Genomic DNA, 16,507 nt, shown 5'->3' with positions numbered 1-16,507 from the left:
ATCTGTCCCTCTCTCTGACTCTCTGTCCCTGTAAATAAATAAATAAAATAAAAATTTTAAAAAAAAAAAAAAAAAAAAAAAGCTCACCAGCTGGCTCGAGCAAGGGGTTACTCGATCTGCTGCAGGCCCGTGGTCAAGGCACATATGAGAAAGCAATCAATGAACTAAGGCTTCTCAACAAAAAACTGATGATTGATGCTTCTCATCTCTCTGTTCTTATCTGTCCCTATCTATCCCTCTCTCTGATTCTCTGTCTCTGTAAAAAAAAGAAAGAAATCAATCAATGAACAACTAAGGAACCACAATGAAGAATTGATATTTCTCATCTCTCCCTTCCTGTCTGTCTGTCCCTATCTGTCCCTCTCTCTGACTCTCTTTGTCTCTGCCACCAAAAAAAAAAAAAAAAAAAAAAAAATCCAGAAAGCCAGAGGCCTCTCCCAGCATGAGCTCCCAGGCAGGTGCTGCAGCAAAGGCACATTGCCTTTGTAAGCACTTGGCCCAGCCAGGCCCCGGAAACACACTGATGAACGATATATCTATCGTCTAGAAGATCCTCTTCAGGGGGAAAAAGGACAAGGAGGATAGCGAATAGCATCTCTGGGCAGGGTCATTAGAGGTCATCTAGTCAAACCTCTTAAACAGTACCAGTGAATTCTCGACAGCAGCTCTGAGAAAATCTGTCTGTCTGGCCCTCCATACATCCACCTACACTTTGTCCCTCTGCCTGTTCATGTTTCAGGAGCAGCCAGCCAGGCTGCCTGAGTGCCTGCTTTATGTGGGGATTAAGAGGTGACAAAGCTCTCCCAGCATCCAGGCCATTTGGGGAGGCAAATCAGCCAACAGACAGGGACAGCCGGTGTGCTGGGTGTGTACAAATAGAGAAAGAAGCACCTGGGACCAGGAGCCCGGGGTAGCCATGAACGTAGCCTGGGAGGTCAAGAAGGACTTAAGGCAGTGACAAAATGAGCAGAAAAGAGAGAAGGAAGCAATCAGGCAGAAGAGACTGGGAGTTACACATGGCAGGCCAGAGCTGGTGCTGGTGTGAGGGTCCCGGCCCCAACAGGTGCAGGGAGGATGCCAGCACAGACCCAGCACCGAGAACCCTGCAAGCCATAAGCACACTGTTGGAAGACTGAAACCACAAGTCTGCAACCCATGTCAACTCTGCTCATCACGGTCCCGTGACCAGTATCCCCTGGACAGAGGGAAACACTGAAGAACCTGGGGTGGGGGTGGGGTGTGTGAGCAGATCAGCTTCACGTCTGAGAAAGCAGCTGGGACAGCTGCTACTGAGAGGGCTAGAGGGGCGAGACCAGAAGTAGGAACTCAGGAGGGTCTTGTGAGATGATGGTGGCCTGTACTAGGACATGGACCGCCGAGAAGGAATGTTGGGAGACGACTGCATCTAGGATCCCTGCCCCGTTTCCACCTTGAACTCAATAGCAGATGAGTACAAATGTGGTGGGAAATCTCGGGTGCCCGATCAGAAGCACAGCTGGGGGAGAAGCTCCTTACATTCTCCAAAGCCGATGTCATTTCATCCCTTTTCAAGGTAACATGTTGATGGTTAACACTGTTAAAAAATATATTTGAGCCTGACCGGGTGGTGGCGCAGTGGATAGAGCATCGAACTGGGATGCGGAGGACCCAGGTTCGAGACCCTGAAGTTGCCAGCTTGAGCGCGGGCTCATCTGGTTTGAGCAAAGCTCACCAGCTTGGACCCAAGGTCACTGACTTAAGCAAGGGGTCACTCGGTCTGCTGAAGGCCTGTGGTCAAGGCACATATAAGAAAGCAATCAATGAACAACTAAGGTGTCGCAAGGAAAAACTGATGATTGATGCTTCTCATCTCTCTTTGTTCCTGCCTGTCTGTCCCTATCTGACTCTCTCTGTGTCTCTGTAAAAAAAAAAAATTAAAAAAAAAAAATATATATATTTGAGGATGTGCTGGGAAAGGTAGCGTGAAGCATAGAAAAGGTCAGAGGGTGGAGGCAGCTTTCAGCCTGTCCTATGGGTGGGTGTGCTGCTCTTTGCCTCAGAGCCTCTGAGCATGGCCTCCAGCCGGGCCTAGTACCCCTAGCCAATTCTGATTCCAGGGGCTCTGGCCTGCCTTTGGCCCCTATCCCACCCTCCAGTGGTGGGTTTAATCAGAATTCAGACTTCCTGCACTGAATTCCCTCATCAGAATGTCCTGACCTGGCCAGTTGTTCAGTGGTAGAGCATCGGCCCGGCATATGGATGTCTCAGGTTCAATCCCCGGTCAGGGCACACAAGAGAAGTGACCATCTGCTTCTCTCCCCCTCCATATACTCCTCCCACAGCCAGTGGCTCAATTGGTTTGAGCATTGGCCTGGGCACTAAGGGTAGCTCTGTTGATTTGAGCAGCAGCCTGAAGTGCTAAAAATAGCTTGGTTGATTCAAGCATTTGCCCCAGACAGTTTGCCAGGTGGATCCTAGTCGGGGCACATGCGGAATATCTATTTCCCTTCCTCTCACTTAAAAAATCCTCCCACCAGTTGCAGACATCTTCTGGAATCTTTTTTTTTTTTTAATTTTTTTTTTTTATTATTCATTTTTTTAGAAAGGAGAGAAAGAGGGGGAGAGAGAGAGAAGAGAGAGAGAAGGGGGGAGGAGCAGGAAGCATCAACTCCCATATGTGCCTTGACCAGGCAAGCCCAGGGTTTTGAACCAGCGACCTCAGCATTTCCAGGTCGACGCTTTATCCACTGCACCACCACAGGTCAGGCGTCTTCTGGAATCTTAAGTCTGCCCTTGAGCACAAAGCAGGCCCAGCTCTCCATCTCTCCTTTCCTACCTCTCACTTAGGGGCCTCCAAGTCACACAAAGGACACAGAGCAGGCCAAGGAAGGGGTCCACTTGGATGCCTCCTTCCCTGCTGCTTCTCCCTCACCTGGCTGGTAGCACCAGCCCTCTCTTGGTTGGTGCCCACCAAACACAGCCACCCCTCTCTGTAGAACCAGCACTGTCCCCACCCTCCAGAACACCAGCCCCTCAACTGGAGCTGCCCAGGTCTGTGACCCCAACCTGTGGCCCTGGCCTGATACCCCACATCTCATTTGCCAGCTAAGTTTGAAGGCAGACTTGGCCTCCAGGGGTCACAGCTGACTCGATACGTACTCAAGGGCCAAGCAGACTTTATTTCTGCTGCAACCTCCGCTGCTCAGGGCACCTGCACGTCTCCATCCTTCACTCTCACGGCCACCACAGCAGCAGCGGCTGCAGCCCTTAGCCAGCCTGTCAAGGTTCTGTGATGCTACAGTCATAGCAGAAGTTGAAGTTGGTGGGGGGTGGGGGGATAGGAGGTGGCTGCTCAGGGATGGGCACGTTCTCCAGCTCCAACAAACGCAGCTTGGTCTCCATGGTCAGCAGCTGCTCCAGGTCCAGCCGTGTCTGCTCACTGCCCATGGGACTGCCCAGCAGGGTGCTCAGCCCATCTGTCCACAGGTGGAACTGGGGACGGGGTCAGCTCCATGAGGGCCTGCCAGTCTCTTCCCCTGCCCATCTGCCCATCTGAGCTCAGCCTGCCCAGACACTCACCTCCCGTTTGGAGGGAGCGATGAAGTTGAGGTAGGCCTCTTCCTCCCCGTGGTCGTAGCTAACTGAGAAAGCTAACTCATAGAGGTCCTGGGGAGGCAAAGGGGCACTGAGCAGGGGGCAGGGCAGAGTGGGGCGGGCGGGAAGAAGCCCAGGCTTCCACTGCCCTCACCTTGTTCTGCTTCACTGAGCCCTTCTCCCGGACGTGGGGGCAGTCCTTGCCAGTCAGTAGTGCCCTCATGTCAGCCACAGGGACTGCAGGAAGAAGGCCAGGCTGACCACTGGGCCCCAGGGGTCCCGAGGCATGCAGTGGTCTGCCCGGGCCCCTGCCCTCCTTACGCTGTTCTGGGAGGCTCTCGGGGGCAGGCGGACTGGCACCATCCTCCACGTCCCCATACTGTAGCACCTTGTGGTTGGGGGACAGGCAGCAGAACCACAGCTTGTCTGCGGCAGCAAGAAGAGGGAAGGAGTGATGAGAGGGGCCTTGACCCCAAGCCAGAAGCTCTCTGCCCCCCTGCCCACTCAGCAACCTTGGCGCCTTCGGCTGCTGATCTTGCGGAAGAGTGTCCCCTCACAGAGGCGGAGCAAGCGCTGTTGGCGGATCAGGCCCAGGAGCTCTGGCTTCAGCTTCTCCCGAAGCTCCCTGGGTCGGGGGAGGGGTCTGTTCACACCAAGTGACCTGGGACAAGGCCCATGGAGCACCAGGGAAAGTGGGGGCTAGGACTAAGACCCATCCCCACCAACTCACAGTATGGGCGGCGCCAGCGTGCCCTCCTGATGCAGCCGCTCGGTCTGCCGCAGGCGCAGCACCTCTGCATAGGTGAGCGCGTTCACCTTGGTTCGGAAGAGCTCCAGGGAGCTGGGCTTCAGGGCCAGTGTGCGGGCTAGCTGCTCCCGAACCACTTGCATGACCTGGGGTGACCCCAGGTTCAGTTCGGGGTCTGAGCTCTAGGCCTCTACCCGGCAAAGCCCCACCCCCCTGCCCTGACTCAGGTCTCCCAGCTCGCTCCCACCCACTTTGTCGAAGTCCTCCTGTGTGGCCCGCATCTCCTTCCAGGTCTTATTCAGCAGCTGGATGCTCACACAGAAGAGCTCGTGGAAGCTCTGGTCTTGGCCAAAGAACATGGGCGAAAAGTCCTGGGCAGTTTCGGAGCCTGGAGCAGGGGGGCAGGAGGGGCTCAGGGAGGAAGTATGTGAAGCCCCTGGCCCTCTCTGCCCTTCCGTCCCCCGTTCCCGAACAAACGGTGCCCAGTCCCACTCACAGGGCTCCCCGACGTGGAGCAGCTCACACAGCAGCACAGTCAGCTGGATGCTGCTCCGGGCGAAGGGGCACTCATGCTTGTCCTCACGACTGCTGTTCTCCAATACAAACTGGGGTGGTAGGAGCAGAGAATGGGGCGGAGTCACAGCTAAGGCCACAGGGATCCTGCACAGGCGGGCATCCCTCTCTGCCCACTGCCCCGCCACTGACCCGGCTGTAGGCACTCGGTGCGTGTCTGGCGAAGTAGAGCATGTTGTCCAGGGCCAGCAGGCCAGGGGGCACTCGCTCCAGGTCCTGTGCAGGGTTGCTGTTCTGAGGAAGGAGGGACAGGAAGCTGAGGAGGGGCCCCGGCCCTCTGGAACAACAGCAGCTCTGGGCTGAGGCAGGGGTGGGGAGCTGGGTAAGGGTCACTCACAGAGAAGCCCAGTTTGCGGAACTCGCGGGCACAGAGAGAACGACGGCGGTCAGCACTCAGCCCGGCACCGAGGGACTCCCCTTCCGTCTCAAAGGCAGCCTGGCGCAGAGCCTGCAGCTGTTCCCGCTGCTCCTGGTGGTCCACATTTGGGGGTGTGTGTGTCATGATCTTAGATTCAAGACCAAGCTCCAGCTGACCCCAGCCTGTGTAACCCAAAGGCACCCACCTGACTGTAGGGGTCCAGTGGCATGCGCATGCGCGGCTCCAGCAGCCCCAGCGTAAGGGACTGCAGTACGTACAAGTGGTGAGCCATCTCGTCACCCAGCGGTGCTGCACTATGAATGATGTTCTGGAGGACAGCCGGTCCATGAGTGTGAGCATGGGCTCACTGGGAAAGGAGTGGGAGGGGTCTGCTAGCCCAGGGCTTCCTACCTTATAGATGAACTGGCGAAGGTTTCTCTGCCACAGGTAGTCAAGCATGTGCTGAGGGTGGGTGGGAAGGGGGCTTAGATGATGTAGCCCCTCCATAAGCACCCACCCAGTAGACCCAGAGTGGAGCACAGTACTCACAGCTCCTGCCCCCATCCATCTACCAGAAGGACACTCACCTTACGTTCAACAGGGCTGGTCCCCTGCAGCAAGGCTGTCAGCAGTGCCATGGCCTTGGTTTGCAGCTGCTGGTTCATCCTGGGACAAGAAGAGGGCTCAACCGGCCATCCAGGATCCGGCTGTGCTCCTCACATCTGTACCCCACCCCCAAACACTTACACCTGTAGGTGCACCAGCAGCCTATCCAGTGGCACCTCACTCTTGACCAGCTGGCCCAGGATAGGGCTGCTTAAGGTCACACTCTCCAGCAGCCTGAGGGCTAGGGGCTGTACAGACGCATCCATCAGGTTCATGTTCACATAGCACACCACCTGTAAGAGGGGCAGGGGTTGTCACCACCTGACCAACATGCACGGCCAGAGCCTGATACCACTCCACTGCCCCTACCTGCTGTCCCTAGAAAAGCCCACCCACCTTCCTAACAAAGGGGACACTGAGCGTCTCCCAGGACACCACGCCGTGCTCCATGAGCTCCAAGAAGACCTGCAGTGTGAGGGCCAGCACCTCCCCTAGGCTGGGGGGACATCCGGGGCTGAGCAGGGCCAGATCAGGACCCTCAGCCCCACCATGTCCACCACCCACCACAACCCAATGCTCACTCGTCCCCTTCCTCAATGATGGTGCCTAGCTTCTGAAGCCCATCTCGGCTGATGACCTCCTGGGCAAAGGTCATGTCTGGGGCCAACAGGACAAGTTGCTGCAGGGCTTGCCGGCGCCCTTCAGGACTCCGGCTCTGCAGCCCATGCAAAAGCTGCTCAGCCTCAAGGTCCTGGCAGGGGCAGGAGCAGAAGCAAAGGTGAGAATGCTGGGTGGAGGGAAGAAGCGGGAACTGAAGGTGTGGGGACCAGGGTGTCCACTAGAGCACAGCAGGGATATGATTGGGCCTCCAGACCTGGGGTAGAGGGGCAGGGGGCAGAAAGGAGGCACAGCAGGGGGGGCAGGGAATGAGGTGGGACTAGGAGGGGTATTACTGGGGCAGTGCTGAGGCACAGTATGCTGCCATTCTTGATCTCGGAGCGGTTCTGGAGAAGACAGCAGAAAAGGGAGAGAAGTCAAGAAAGGCTCTGAGGATTGGTTAATTGGGGTTGTCAGTGAGGGAGGATTTGGAACACGGTGCAAGATCACATTCCAGTAGGATAAGGAGTCTGATGAACCAGGGCCAGGAATCAGGAATCAGAAGGGGCCTAATGGGAGAGGGGACTCACATTCTCGGTGATGTATCTCCTGTGCCCATCAGCAAACTGCAGGGCATAGCGCTCAGAGTGAGTCAGGCTCCACCTGCGGGCAGAGGTTCAGTGAGGGAGGTAAGGGGCACCCCCACCCTCGACGCTCCCCCACCCCTGGCCTGACACGCCTGCACTCACGCGTCGCACACCTCCTTCAGCACAGCCGCCAGGGGCTTTGCCTGCAAGTGAAAAAGTCACTCACGGAGCCAGGTGTGAGGAAGAGTTGGGGAGGAATCTGGGGAAGGGGTAGGGGGGGCTGTTCCAGGGGGAATGGCGTAACCCAGAGGTGGGTGGTGAGATGAATGTTGGCCAGACAGGCCGGGTGACCTGGTCCAGCTGGATGAGCTGCGGGATGGCGTCACGCTTCTGAACGGCGATCTTCACCACGTCCCGTGGGGGCGCCATGGTCCAGCGGGGCGGGGTGCCTGTAACTTTCAAACTGTGCCAACTCCTGCCAAGGGCGCACTGAGTCTAGGCCCCTGGGGACAAGGGCGTCCTGTCGCGGCCTGATGCCCGTGACCCGTACTCTCTACCCAGGTCCCCACTCCTGGCCGGGCGCCGCGGCCTTCCCGAGGGAGCCAAGGCTAGTTCCGGGTGGGGGGGGGGGACAGTAGGAGGACTGCCTGCCCTGCCCCGCCCCGCCGAGGTGGCCCCGCCCCAAGGTGCGGCAGGTGGGGGCAGAGAGGGCGGGCTGCTAGCGTAGCCACACCTCCTATTCCAGCAAGGTGACCCACCCAGTCCCACCAGCATTCCAGCAGCCCCAGGGAGGGGCCCCAAAAGAACCAGACCAGAGATAGCCTTAGGCATGATCTTTATTCGCTTGGACACTGTACAAATATTACAATTTATTTTGCTGTAAAAAGTATAAAAATAATCTTTATATAGTAATCCATTCATTACTGCAAATCTTTCTAAATCTCTGCAAATGACTCTAAATGAAAGTAAATGAATAAACAAGGACTATAGGGCCAATCCTCAGGGACTCACCTGCCCAGATTCCTAACTAGAGATCACTGTTCCTTCCTGTTAGCAACCCCCCTCCCAACACCACCTACAGGATGTCAGAGCTAAGGGCCAGGCAGAAGGGGAGGGCAGGAGAGGCCCAGTAGGAGCCTTAGGGTCAAGGGGGCAGGGAGAGGTGAAGGAGGCCAGAAGTGTGGCTGGGAGTGCCCAGCTCCACCTCAGCTTCCCTCCCGGGAGGGGGAGGAGCGGGCAGGGAGTTAGACAGGCTACCCTATGGAGTCAAGGTGGGTCCTCCTGTGACACTGGGTGGCTGCAGAGCCTGGGCTCAGGAAGGGTACAAGGAGTACAATGTGGGGGAAGTCTCCAGAAAAGGAGAGGCAAATATTCTGGCTCCACCATGGAGGGCACTGAGCCCCTCCCTCCTGCTCTCCCAGCGCAACACCGGGGTGGGTGTCTGTGTCGGGGCAGGAGCGGGGGCTGTGGCCAGAACTGTGCCGTGAGGGAAGGCTGGGGAAGTCGGGAGCCTGTGGCTCTCAAGCTGTGTAGGAGTGCGGTGTGGGGAGACCCCCAAGCAGCCCTCAGGTTAGACAGTCTGTGTTCCAGCCACACAGGGCATGTCCCCATCAATCAGAGGTTGAGAACAGGCACATCAAAGAGGTCACAGACACCTTCACTTTCATCCAGGTTGTAGATGTAATCGTGGTCTCCAGGGGGCGGAGAAAGGCGCAGAAGGGGGGCAAACACTGCAGAGAGCACCAGGCTGAGGCCTGGGGCCAAGGCCCCACCCAAGAGCCACCCAAACCCCAGTCCACACTCACCCCCCACCTTCCTGGACCACCCACCTTCTGAGGACATCAGCTCCTCCAGCAGCTCCGAGCTCATGCACTCTGTGGGAGGAGGGAGAGCTCAGTTACATTCTGGCTCCTACCTCTCCACCCACCAAAGCCCATGAAGGGGACCCTCCCCCCAAACCAGGAACTTTTATAGTTTGTCCAGGAACCAACCACAACCATAGGTCCTCAGAAGGGCAAAAAAATAGCTATAAGACCCAATAAACTGTTCCTGTTACCCTAACCCCAAGGAGGAACACAGCCCTACCTCGTGTGGGATCAAAGATTTCTGACAGCTCTTTAGGGAGTTCCAGAACTGAAAGACAAAGAAGTCATTCATGCTCAAGGGCACAGAGGTCCAGCATGGTCCCACTCTAGTTCCCAACTTCCTCAGATCCTATACCACCCACCCTAGGGCTCCACACAGCTGAAAAGATGGGAGGCCCTGCCACAAACAAGCCTAGCTGGCACTGTGTGTCAGTCTCCCTTGTTCACCCAAATTCCTCAGCACTGAGCCCAGGGTACCAAAGGCTCACTGCAGTAACTGGTAAAGCCCTTCGAACTCAGAAGTGCTGCAGGAAAGCAAGCAGACTCCTTCACTCTCTTGTCTCAGCATGCATACCCTGTCTGATGGAGGGACACCCTGTCTGATGGAGGGATACCCTGTCTGATGGAGGACACCCTGTCTGATGGAGGGACACCCTGTCTGATGGAGGACACCCTGTCTGATGGAGGGATACCCTGTCTGATGGAGGGATACCCTGTCCGATGGAGGGATACCCTGTCCGATGGAGGGATACCCTGTCCGATGGAAGGACACCCTGTCCGATGGAGGAATGGATATCCTGTCCGCTGAAGGGACAGACACCCTGTCTGCTGGAGGGATAGACACCCTGTCTGATGGAGGACAGACACCCTGTCCGATGGAGGATGCCCTACCTGGGGAATGCCCTATCTATGCCCACCCACCCTTACTGAGCACTTCCTCAGTACCAGGCTCAGACATCACACCTGGTAGGGTCACCTGGCAAAGGAAGAGGCAGACACTTCAACAAGGACTAGTGCTTCACAGTGACAACCCTGCTACAAAGGTCTGGCTGGGAGGAAGTGCACATGAAGCAGAAGAGAATGAAGCTGGAGAGAAGGGCTGGGGCTGGATCACGAGGGATGCCATATGCTAGTCGGGTTTATCCAGCAGGCCTTAGGAAGCCATTCAAAGTACTTTTGTCAACAGAGAAGTGCCAATCAGGCTGTGTTTCAGACAGATCCTTGTCAGCTGTGGTCAAGAGGAAAATGGTGAAAATTTTAAAAGAGATGGCTGGCAGTGATCCTGAGAGTAGAAAATATGAGATGTCGGCAACAGAACTCACTTAGTAGCTGACCTGAGCTGGGGAGCTAGAACTGGGAAAGCAAGTTTCCGTTGAGGACACATGGGAATGAAGTGCCCACTGGATGTGCAGAGGAAGGCACGTGGACATGAGTGTGGAGTTCAGGCAAATGACCTAGGCAAGACGGAGGTGTGGGCTCACCTAGCCCTCACAGGTGTGGAACGGGACAGAGACCTGGAAGTGTCCATGTTTAAGGAAGCGCCAGTGAGAGAGAAGCTCCAAGAGCTGGCATCATGAAGGCCAAACAAGGGGGAAAGGCATCGATATGGAGCAAGAGAGCATAAGAGCACATAAGCCTCGAAACCCACTGCAGCTGGCAGGCAGGGCTGGGCCACTTATCACGAGCATGGTGTGTGGGGTGAGTGCAGAGGTCCTGACTGCTGCAGCCAGGGCGACTAAGAGACCAAGATGTGAAGTGGAGTGGAGATGACTTTGTCAGAGTCCAGACAGAGAAGAGGAGAGCAGTGCTTGTGGGCAGAGAACGAGTCCTGGAAGAAGCAAATACTAAAGTTGCAGGATGGAGATGGGACTCCAGGCAGATAATATCACCTCTCCTGGCAAGGTGCTGCCCACCTGTGCAGCCTAAAAGCCATACCACAGGCCCTGGCCAGTTGGCTCAGTGGTAGAGCGTCGGCCTGGCGTGCAGGAGTCCTGGGTTCGACTCCCGACCAGGGCACACAGGAGAAGCGCCCATCTGCTTCTCCACCCCCCCCCCCCCTCCTTCCTCTCTGTCTCTCTCTTCCCCTCCCGCAGCTAAGCCTCCATTGGAGCAAAGTTGGCTCGGGCGCTGAGGATGGCTCTGTGGCCTCTGCCTCAGGTGCTAGAATGGCTCTGGTTGCAGCAGAGCGACGCCCCGGATGGGCAGAACATCGCCCCCTGGTGGGCGTGCCGGGTGGATCCCGGTCAGGCGCATGCGGGAGTCTGTCTGACTGCCTCCTCGTTTCCAACTTCCGAAAAATTTAAAAATAAATAAATAAATAAATAAATAAATAAATGCCATACCACAGCCTCTTCCCCAAGAGAGTGCTTTCACCTTCTGAGACTCAAGTCCAAAGGTGGCAGAAAGGGTTTGAGAGAGGGCCAGGGAGTTCTGTGACAGACCAGTAAGGAGGACAAAGGGGCACCAGCACTGATGCTGAAGACCAGGCTCCTCACTCTGGCTGGCAGAGCTCTGGTCTAGGCAAGGCTGATGGTAAGGGCTGGCCCTTCTACTGGCCAGCTCTGGCTAAGGAGATAAGAGAGCTGGGTTTCCAGCCCCAATTCTGTCTTGACTTCTCCTCACTCCTGATGGGGCAAGTACTCACCGCCGGTGGGGTCTGCCTTGATGGGCTCAAAGGAGGTAGAAGGGTTGGGTCCAGATGAACTGCTATTGCTGCTGCTGCTGCTGCTGCTGCTGCTACTGCTACTGTCCAGCAGGGCCGAGGACTGCAGTGGCCGGGTGTCCAGTGCCATCGGGCCCAGCGGGAGTGAGCTAAGCTCAACACTGTCCTTGCTATCAGTTCCAGAGCCGCCACTCACTGCAACCACATGCCAGAACCCAGTCACTTAGAGGCAGGAAGTGGGATATTGAAGTTGGCAGTGACAGAACCCTTGGCCAGGATGACTACAGCTCTGATTCCTGGGCCCAGGGAGAATTAGCAATGCCAGTCACCCCCAAAGAGGTAACCTGGAAATAAAGTACTGAAGGAAACAGGCGCATGAGGACTTTAACAGGGAGACTTGTGGACAACATGGCTTCTGTGACCACATTTCAAGAGGGGCTGCCTGGGCATGTGAGACAGAGGTGGACCTGGGGGAAACTGCCACCACTAATGCCCCTTCACACAGTCAGAGGTTCCCTGTTAAAAAGGGCTCCCTTGTCACAGCAAGGGGAGGCCAGCTGGGGGCCAGGAAAAGAACCCCCACAAGGTCTCTTCCAGCTCTGAGTATAGCATTCCACAACACAGAGGTAGTGTATCTTGGGCCCCAGAGATCACACTATCACCAGATGCTCATGCCTCACCTGTGATCTCAGCTGCTTGACTGGCCATCCCTTGGGCTTTGGTGCTGCCAGGGAGACAGGTGGTAGAGGTCACCTGGGGACTACTTGGGTGTGAGGCATCCTGGGGCAGGGCCACAGCAGGTTTGGGCAGAGGTGGAGGAGTAGAGACAGCAGGTGGGCTCTGCAGCAGGTCTTCAGGTGGCGGTACAGGCACTGCCACAGGTGGTGAGCTCCATGCCTCCTTGTTCACCAGCAGCACCTCAATGGGGCCACTCATACTCTTCAAATGAATCTGGTACTTCTTCTGCCCATTGAGGCCCTGGAGGAATGAGACGGGGTTGGGAGGCAGGTGGAATTGGAAACAGGCTTGGCTTCTGCCTGACCCCAAGCCACATCGTCCTCTCCCACCCCAGGCTGCCCGTTCTCCTAGATAACCCGAAACCTCGGGCCTCCCCTTACCTGCCCCACCCGGGACTTATCGGGTTCCACAGCCAGCACCCGCCCCTGACCAACCCAGTCTGCCTGAGCTGAGCACCCACCTCTGGGATGGGCACCTCCAGGCTGGTGCCAGATGGAGCCCGGATGGCCAGGAGGGTGTCTCCTAGAATAAGAAGGAGGATGGGTCAGGGCCCAGGGGCTCAATCTGAGCTAAGAATGGGGGTTCCTGTCCCTTGGAGCAAGGAGGAAGATCATGGTCTCTGAGGAGCTAGACAGTAGGCCTCACCCATCTCCCATAGTAGCTGGGGCCGAGAACTAAAGCTTTTCTTCCTCCAAGAGCCCAGGGGTCAGTAACCAGAAAATCTGGATCCAAACACATAGAGCAAAAAATTGCTGACCGAGGACATTCCACTCCTCAACTGAGAGCTGCTTCCTAGCTGTAGGTGTTCTGGCCAAGGCCAACCTCCCTTCCCCAGGACCAGTCTGAGGAATGAAAGATGTAGAAGGAACAGTTCCTGTGCCCACACTACCACTAACCCAACTACAGGTCAGAAGTGGCATTATTGCCCTCTGCATATAAGCATGCACAAATGAACATGTACACACACCGTCCCCCTTATGCTCGTCACACCAGAGAAGCCAAACCCAAAGCACAGTGAGGATGGGGACTGACTCTGGGACCCAGTCCAGGATTCTTATGTATGGTTAGCTTCCACATGGTCCCAGCGATCCTCAAACCCAGGACTTACCCGGCCTGATTCCTCTTTAGGAAGGCCCCAGGAACTCTCTTTGGGTACTGAACCCACTGCTCACGACTGTGGCTCAGCCCAGACCCACCCCCACTTCCCCCCACTCAGGCTCTGCTCACCAGCAAAGCATCTGCAGATGTCCTCATGAGTCACATAGGCCAAGGTGTGGGGGTTAAGGAGAACAATTGATGCCCTGCCTATGGTGACAGATAGAAGACCAAAAAAGACTCACTTCTTTTAGCAGAAGTCTAACGTACAAGCTCTCAGAGAAAGTCCTGGGGCCTGGAGTCTAGATGGGGAGGATCACAGGCCAAGACTGGTGGGGGAGGGGCTCTGAGAGGGAAGCAGGAGACTGAGGCCTGGCCAGGAACTGCAGGACCATCCTTCCAAGAGGAACAGAACCCAGGGCAACACAGAGCAAACCCAGCTGGACTAGAGGGCCCCTTGCCCACACCCCAGGAGCAGGGACCGCCAGGAGGATATCAGCTGTTCTGCACGTCTTCTGTGACATTCCGGATGCTCTGCTGCACCCACACCTTGTGCTGGTCCAGTTCTTGCTCTCTCTGCTGCAGCTCCTCGATCTCTGCCTTGAGCTCAATCAGCTTGTCCGCAATCTCTCGAGTATTGCAGCCAGGCCCCACACCCCTGAGCCCAGGGAGGAGAGCTGAGAGGAGCTGCCAGAAATTCTGGGTTCTATGGCCCCTGCTCTCTCCTGTACCCTCCACCCCTAACCCAATCCTTCTAGGTAGGAAATCCCATTGCCCTCCCAGGTGTCCCCACTCACTTCCACTGGATGCTATTCTTGGATTTTTTCTCGATCAACCCAATACCTTCCAGCACGTTGGTAATGTCGTAAATCCGCCGCTTCTGGCGCACAGCTAGTGTGTCAGCTGCCTGGCAGAGAGAACAGAGAGAAGGATGCTCGGCCCCACTCTCAGGTTGCCCTCAGGTATCCTAAGACTTGGTATGGAGCGGTCCGGAAAGGGGGTGGACGATCCCAACCCTCCTCCCAGACATTACAGCAGTTCAGGACCACAGAGCGTAAAGAGGGCTAGTGCAAACTGAACTGCTGTTCTGATGCTCTTCTCCCCAGGCACGGTGGGCCACGAGGATCAGCACCTGCAGCCCAGAGACTGGCACATGGCTGACACCCAATAGCCTCAGCCGAATGAATGAAACAACTCTATGCCTCCCACACAGATGGCGGTCTGCTCTCTGAGGGCTTCGCTGGGCCGCTCCGAGGGTTCCCGCTACCGGCTCTGGCCTGTTCCATCATCCCTCCGTCGCCCCTTAGCCCAGGCCGCACCAGCTTGAGGTCAAGCACGCCGTCCTTGGCCTCCTGCAGAAGCGACACGAACTTGGTAGTGAGAAGTCCCAAGCTCTTCTCGTGCCGGCTTGGAGTGCCCGGGGGCGGCGGCGCCTGTGGCCCGGCCTCCGCCATCTCGCCCGCCCGCCGCCTCCCCTTAGCCAGGCCAGGCCAGGCCGGCGCCGCCGCCACTTCCGCTTCCGTTCCTCACCGCCCAGCCGCCGGCGCCAGCATCGCTGCTTCCGCTTCCGCCCCGCGTTCTCCTAGGGAACCTGGAGCAATTCCTCTCTGCAGGCACGGCCGCAAATTTTGGGGACATCAGCAAATGTTCAATCGCCGAAAAGGACGAAAACAACCCGGGAATCACGGGACTCGCCTCGGAGCCCTGGCAGTAAAGGAGAGGGAGCCATGGAAACCTTTCTCAATGGCCAACCTGCCCCAAGTCCACTAACTGTGCCCCAACCCCTTCTCAGCAGATGAGACCATGCTGTTGAATAAACCCAATATCTTTCCCCAGTCCTGCTCGCATAAGCTGCCCCACTGTCTTGGGGTCACCTACCCTATTATGGTACCTCACTTACTGCCAAACAGTAAGCACTAACTACATCTAGCTTGTCCTCTTCTCCAACTCCACCCCCCTTCCTTGATCCCAAACTCATCTTTCTCTTCTCTCCACACTGCAGTACTCAGAGGCCATGGACTTAAAAACCACTTTCAGCAAATGCAAACATATTTTTAAATATATAGTTTTTACAATTATTTATTTATTTATTTATTTTTATTTTTTTTTTTTTTTGCGAGAGAAACAGAGAGAGGGACAGGTAGAAGGGAGAGAGATGAGAAGCATCAGTTCTTCATTGCTACACCTTAGTTGTTTGTTGATTACTTTCTCATAAGTACCTTGACCCCCGGGGCTACAGCAGAGTGAATGACCCCTTGCACAAGCCAGCGACCTTGGGCTCAAGCCAGTGACCATGGAGGAGTCATGTCTATGACCCCACGCTCAAGCCAGCGACCCCGCAGTCAAGCTGGTGAGCCCATGCTCAAGCCAGATGAGCCTGCGCTGAAGCTGGTGACCTCAGAATTTCAAACCTGGGTCCTCTGCATCCCAGGCCAATGCTCTATCCACTGCACCACCACCTGGTCAGGTCAATGCAAAACATATTTACCAATGTGTAAATATACGTAAAGCACTTAGAGCAGTTAGTTCCTAGCATACAGGAAGGATTATGAGTTTTCTGGTATTATTTTTGTTATTTATTATTGTTTATATTAGGTCAAGTTCTCTGGGAAACAGACTTTGACACAGGAATCTACCTACAGGAAATGAATGGAGGATTCCCACTTGTAAGACAAGCAAATTGGATAGAGAAGGAATTGAACTGCACTGCAGTTAGTTTTGTTTGTTTGTTTGTTTGCTTGTATTCTTGCTTACTTGCACTGCAGTTATAATAGAGGCCTACCCATTCTACTAGGAGCTCTGAAACTGGGGTGGCCCTTCCAATGCATTCCATGTCCAGGCAAGGGTACTGGGTCTTTGCAACCCAATACTGACTGAGAGGATCAGCTGTGAGACCTCAGCAGCCTACATCCACTACATTATTACTACTTGTAGTCCTTTCCATAGTGCCCTTTAACTCTCAAGATAAACTGCTTTCATAGCCCTTGACCCTCCCTCTCCTGCCATCACCCACCACACACACACATTCTTCACAACAGCTTGTGATTTCTCACTCCTCTGCAGAGGTACACACCCTCCTCTGTCAAGTTCCTCTGAGGGGCCTGT

General features: G+C 55.7%; 2 protein-coding genes across 3 annotated transcripts; both read right to left on the bottom strand.

The window, feature by feature from the left end:
- Nucleotides 1-3,138: 3,138 nt before the first annotated feature.
- Nucleotides 3,139-7,655, bottom strand: ELMO3 (engulfment and cell motility 3). The gene is made up of 20 exons (XM_066349517.1): nt 7,394-7,655; nt 7,205-7,245; nt 7,046-7,118; nt 6,812-6,862; nt 6,440-6,609; nt 6,255-6,354; nt 6,000-6,151; nt 5,840-5,918; nt 5,664-5,714; nt 5,458-5,580; nt 5,232-5,363; nt 5,027-5,128; nt 4,818-4,926; nt 4,573-4,709; nt 4,304-4,467; nt 4,086-4,198; nt 3,895-3,999; nt 3,728-3,810; nt 3,559-3,645; nt 3,139-3,471 (listed from the first exon to the last, which is right to left on the bottom strand). The coding sequence occupies exons 1-20, from the start codon at nt 7,469-7,471 to the stop codon at nt 3,259-3,261; spliced, it is 2,163 nt and encodes a 720-aa protein (XP_066205614.1). The 5' UTR covers nt 7,472-7,655; the 3' UTR covers nt 3,139-3,258.
- Nucleotides 7,656-7,860: 205 nt separating this feature from the next.
- E2F4 (E2F transcription factor 4) lies at nt 7,861-14,917 on the bottom strand. 2 transcript variants are annotated; one of them, XR_010747000.1, is made up of 11 exons: nt 14,722-14,917; nt 14,200-14,309; nt 13,899-14,060; nt 13,535-13,578; nt 12,768-12,829; nt 12,250-12,547; nt 11,552-11,764; nt 9,128-9,175; nt 8,872-8,916; nt 8,438-8,772; nt 7,861-8,353 (listed from the first exon to the last, which is right to left on the bottom strand). XR_010747000.1 is itself a non-coding variant. In XM_066349247.1 (10 exons), the coding sequence occupies exons 1-10, from the start codon at nt 14,854-14,856 to the stop codon at nt 8,657-8,659; spliced, it is 1,233 nt and encodes a 410-aa protein (XP_066205344.1). In that variant the 5' UTR covers nt 14,857-14,917; the 3' UTR covers nt 7,861-8,656. The 2 variants fall into 2 exon arrangements, 1 of the variants encoding a protein (XP_066205344.1); XM_066349247.1 differs by having other exon boundaries at nt 7,861-8,772.
- Nucleotides 14,918-16,507: the final 1,590 nt, after the last annotated feature.

This window comes from Saccopteryx leptura, chromosome 9, assembly GCF_036850995.1.
Source record: "Saccopteryx leptura isolate mSacLep1 chromosome 9, mSacLep1_pri_phased_curated, whole genome shotgun sequence".
In the NCBI taxonomy this organism is placed as follows: Eukaryota; Metazoa; Chordata; class Mammalia; order Chiroptera; family Emballonuridae; genus Saccopteryx; species Saccopteryx leptura.
The sequence above is the reverse complement of the archived record's forward strand: the minus strand, read 5'-3'. Positions and strand labels throughout refer to the sequence as shown.

Bases quoted from the DNA above. Each gene is read 5' to 3' on its own strand.
- ELMO3 (XM_066349517.1), bottom strand. From the start codon at position 7,471: ATGGCGCCCCCACGGGACGTGGTGAAGATCGCCGTTCAGAAGCGTGAC. The intron at 7,119-7,204 runs GTGAGTGCAGGC...CTCTGCCCGCAG, and splicing joins CTGAAGGAGGTGTGCGACGC to GTGGAGCCTGACTCACTCTG. The intron at 4,000-4,085 runs GTTGCTGAGTGG...TTGCTGCCGCAG, and splicing joins CAGCAGCCGAAGGCGCCAAG to ACAAGCTGTGGTTCTGCTGC.
- E2F4 (XM_066349247.1), bottom strand. From the start codon at position 14,856: ATGGCGGAGGCCGGGCCACAGGCGCCGCCGCCCCCGGGCACTCCAAGC. The intron at 14,310-14,721 runs GTGCGGCCTGGG...TCTCTCTGCCAG, and splicing joins GCGTGCTTGACCTCAAGCTG to GCAGCTGACACACTAGCTGT. The intron at 8,917-9,127 runs GTAGGGCTGTGT...CTCCTCCCACAG, and splicing joins AATCTTTGATCCCACACGAG to AGTGCATGAGCTCGGAGCTG.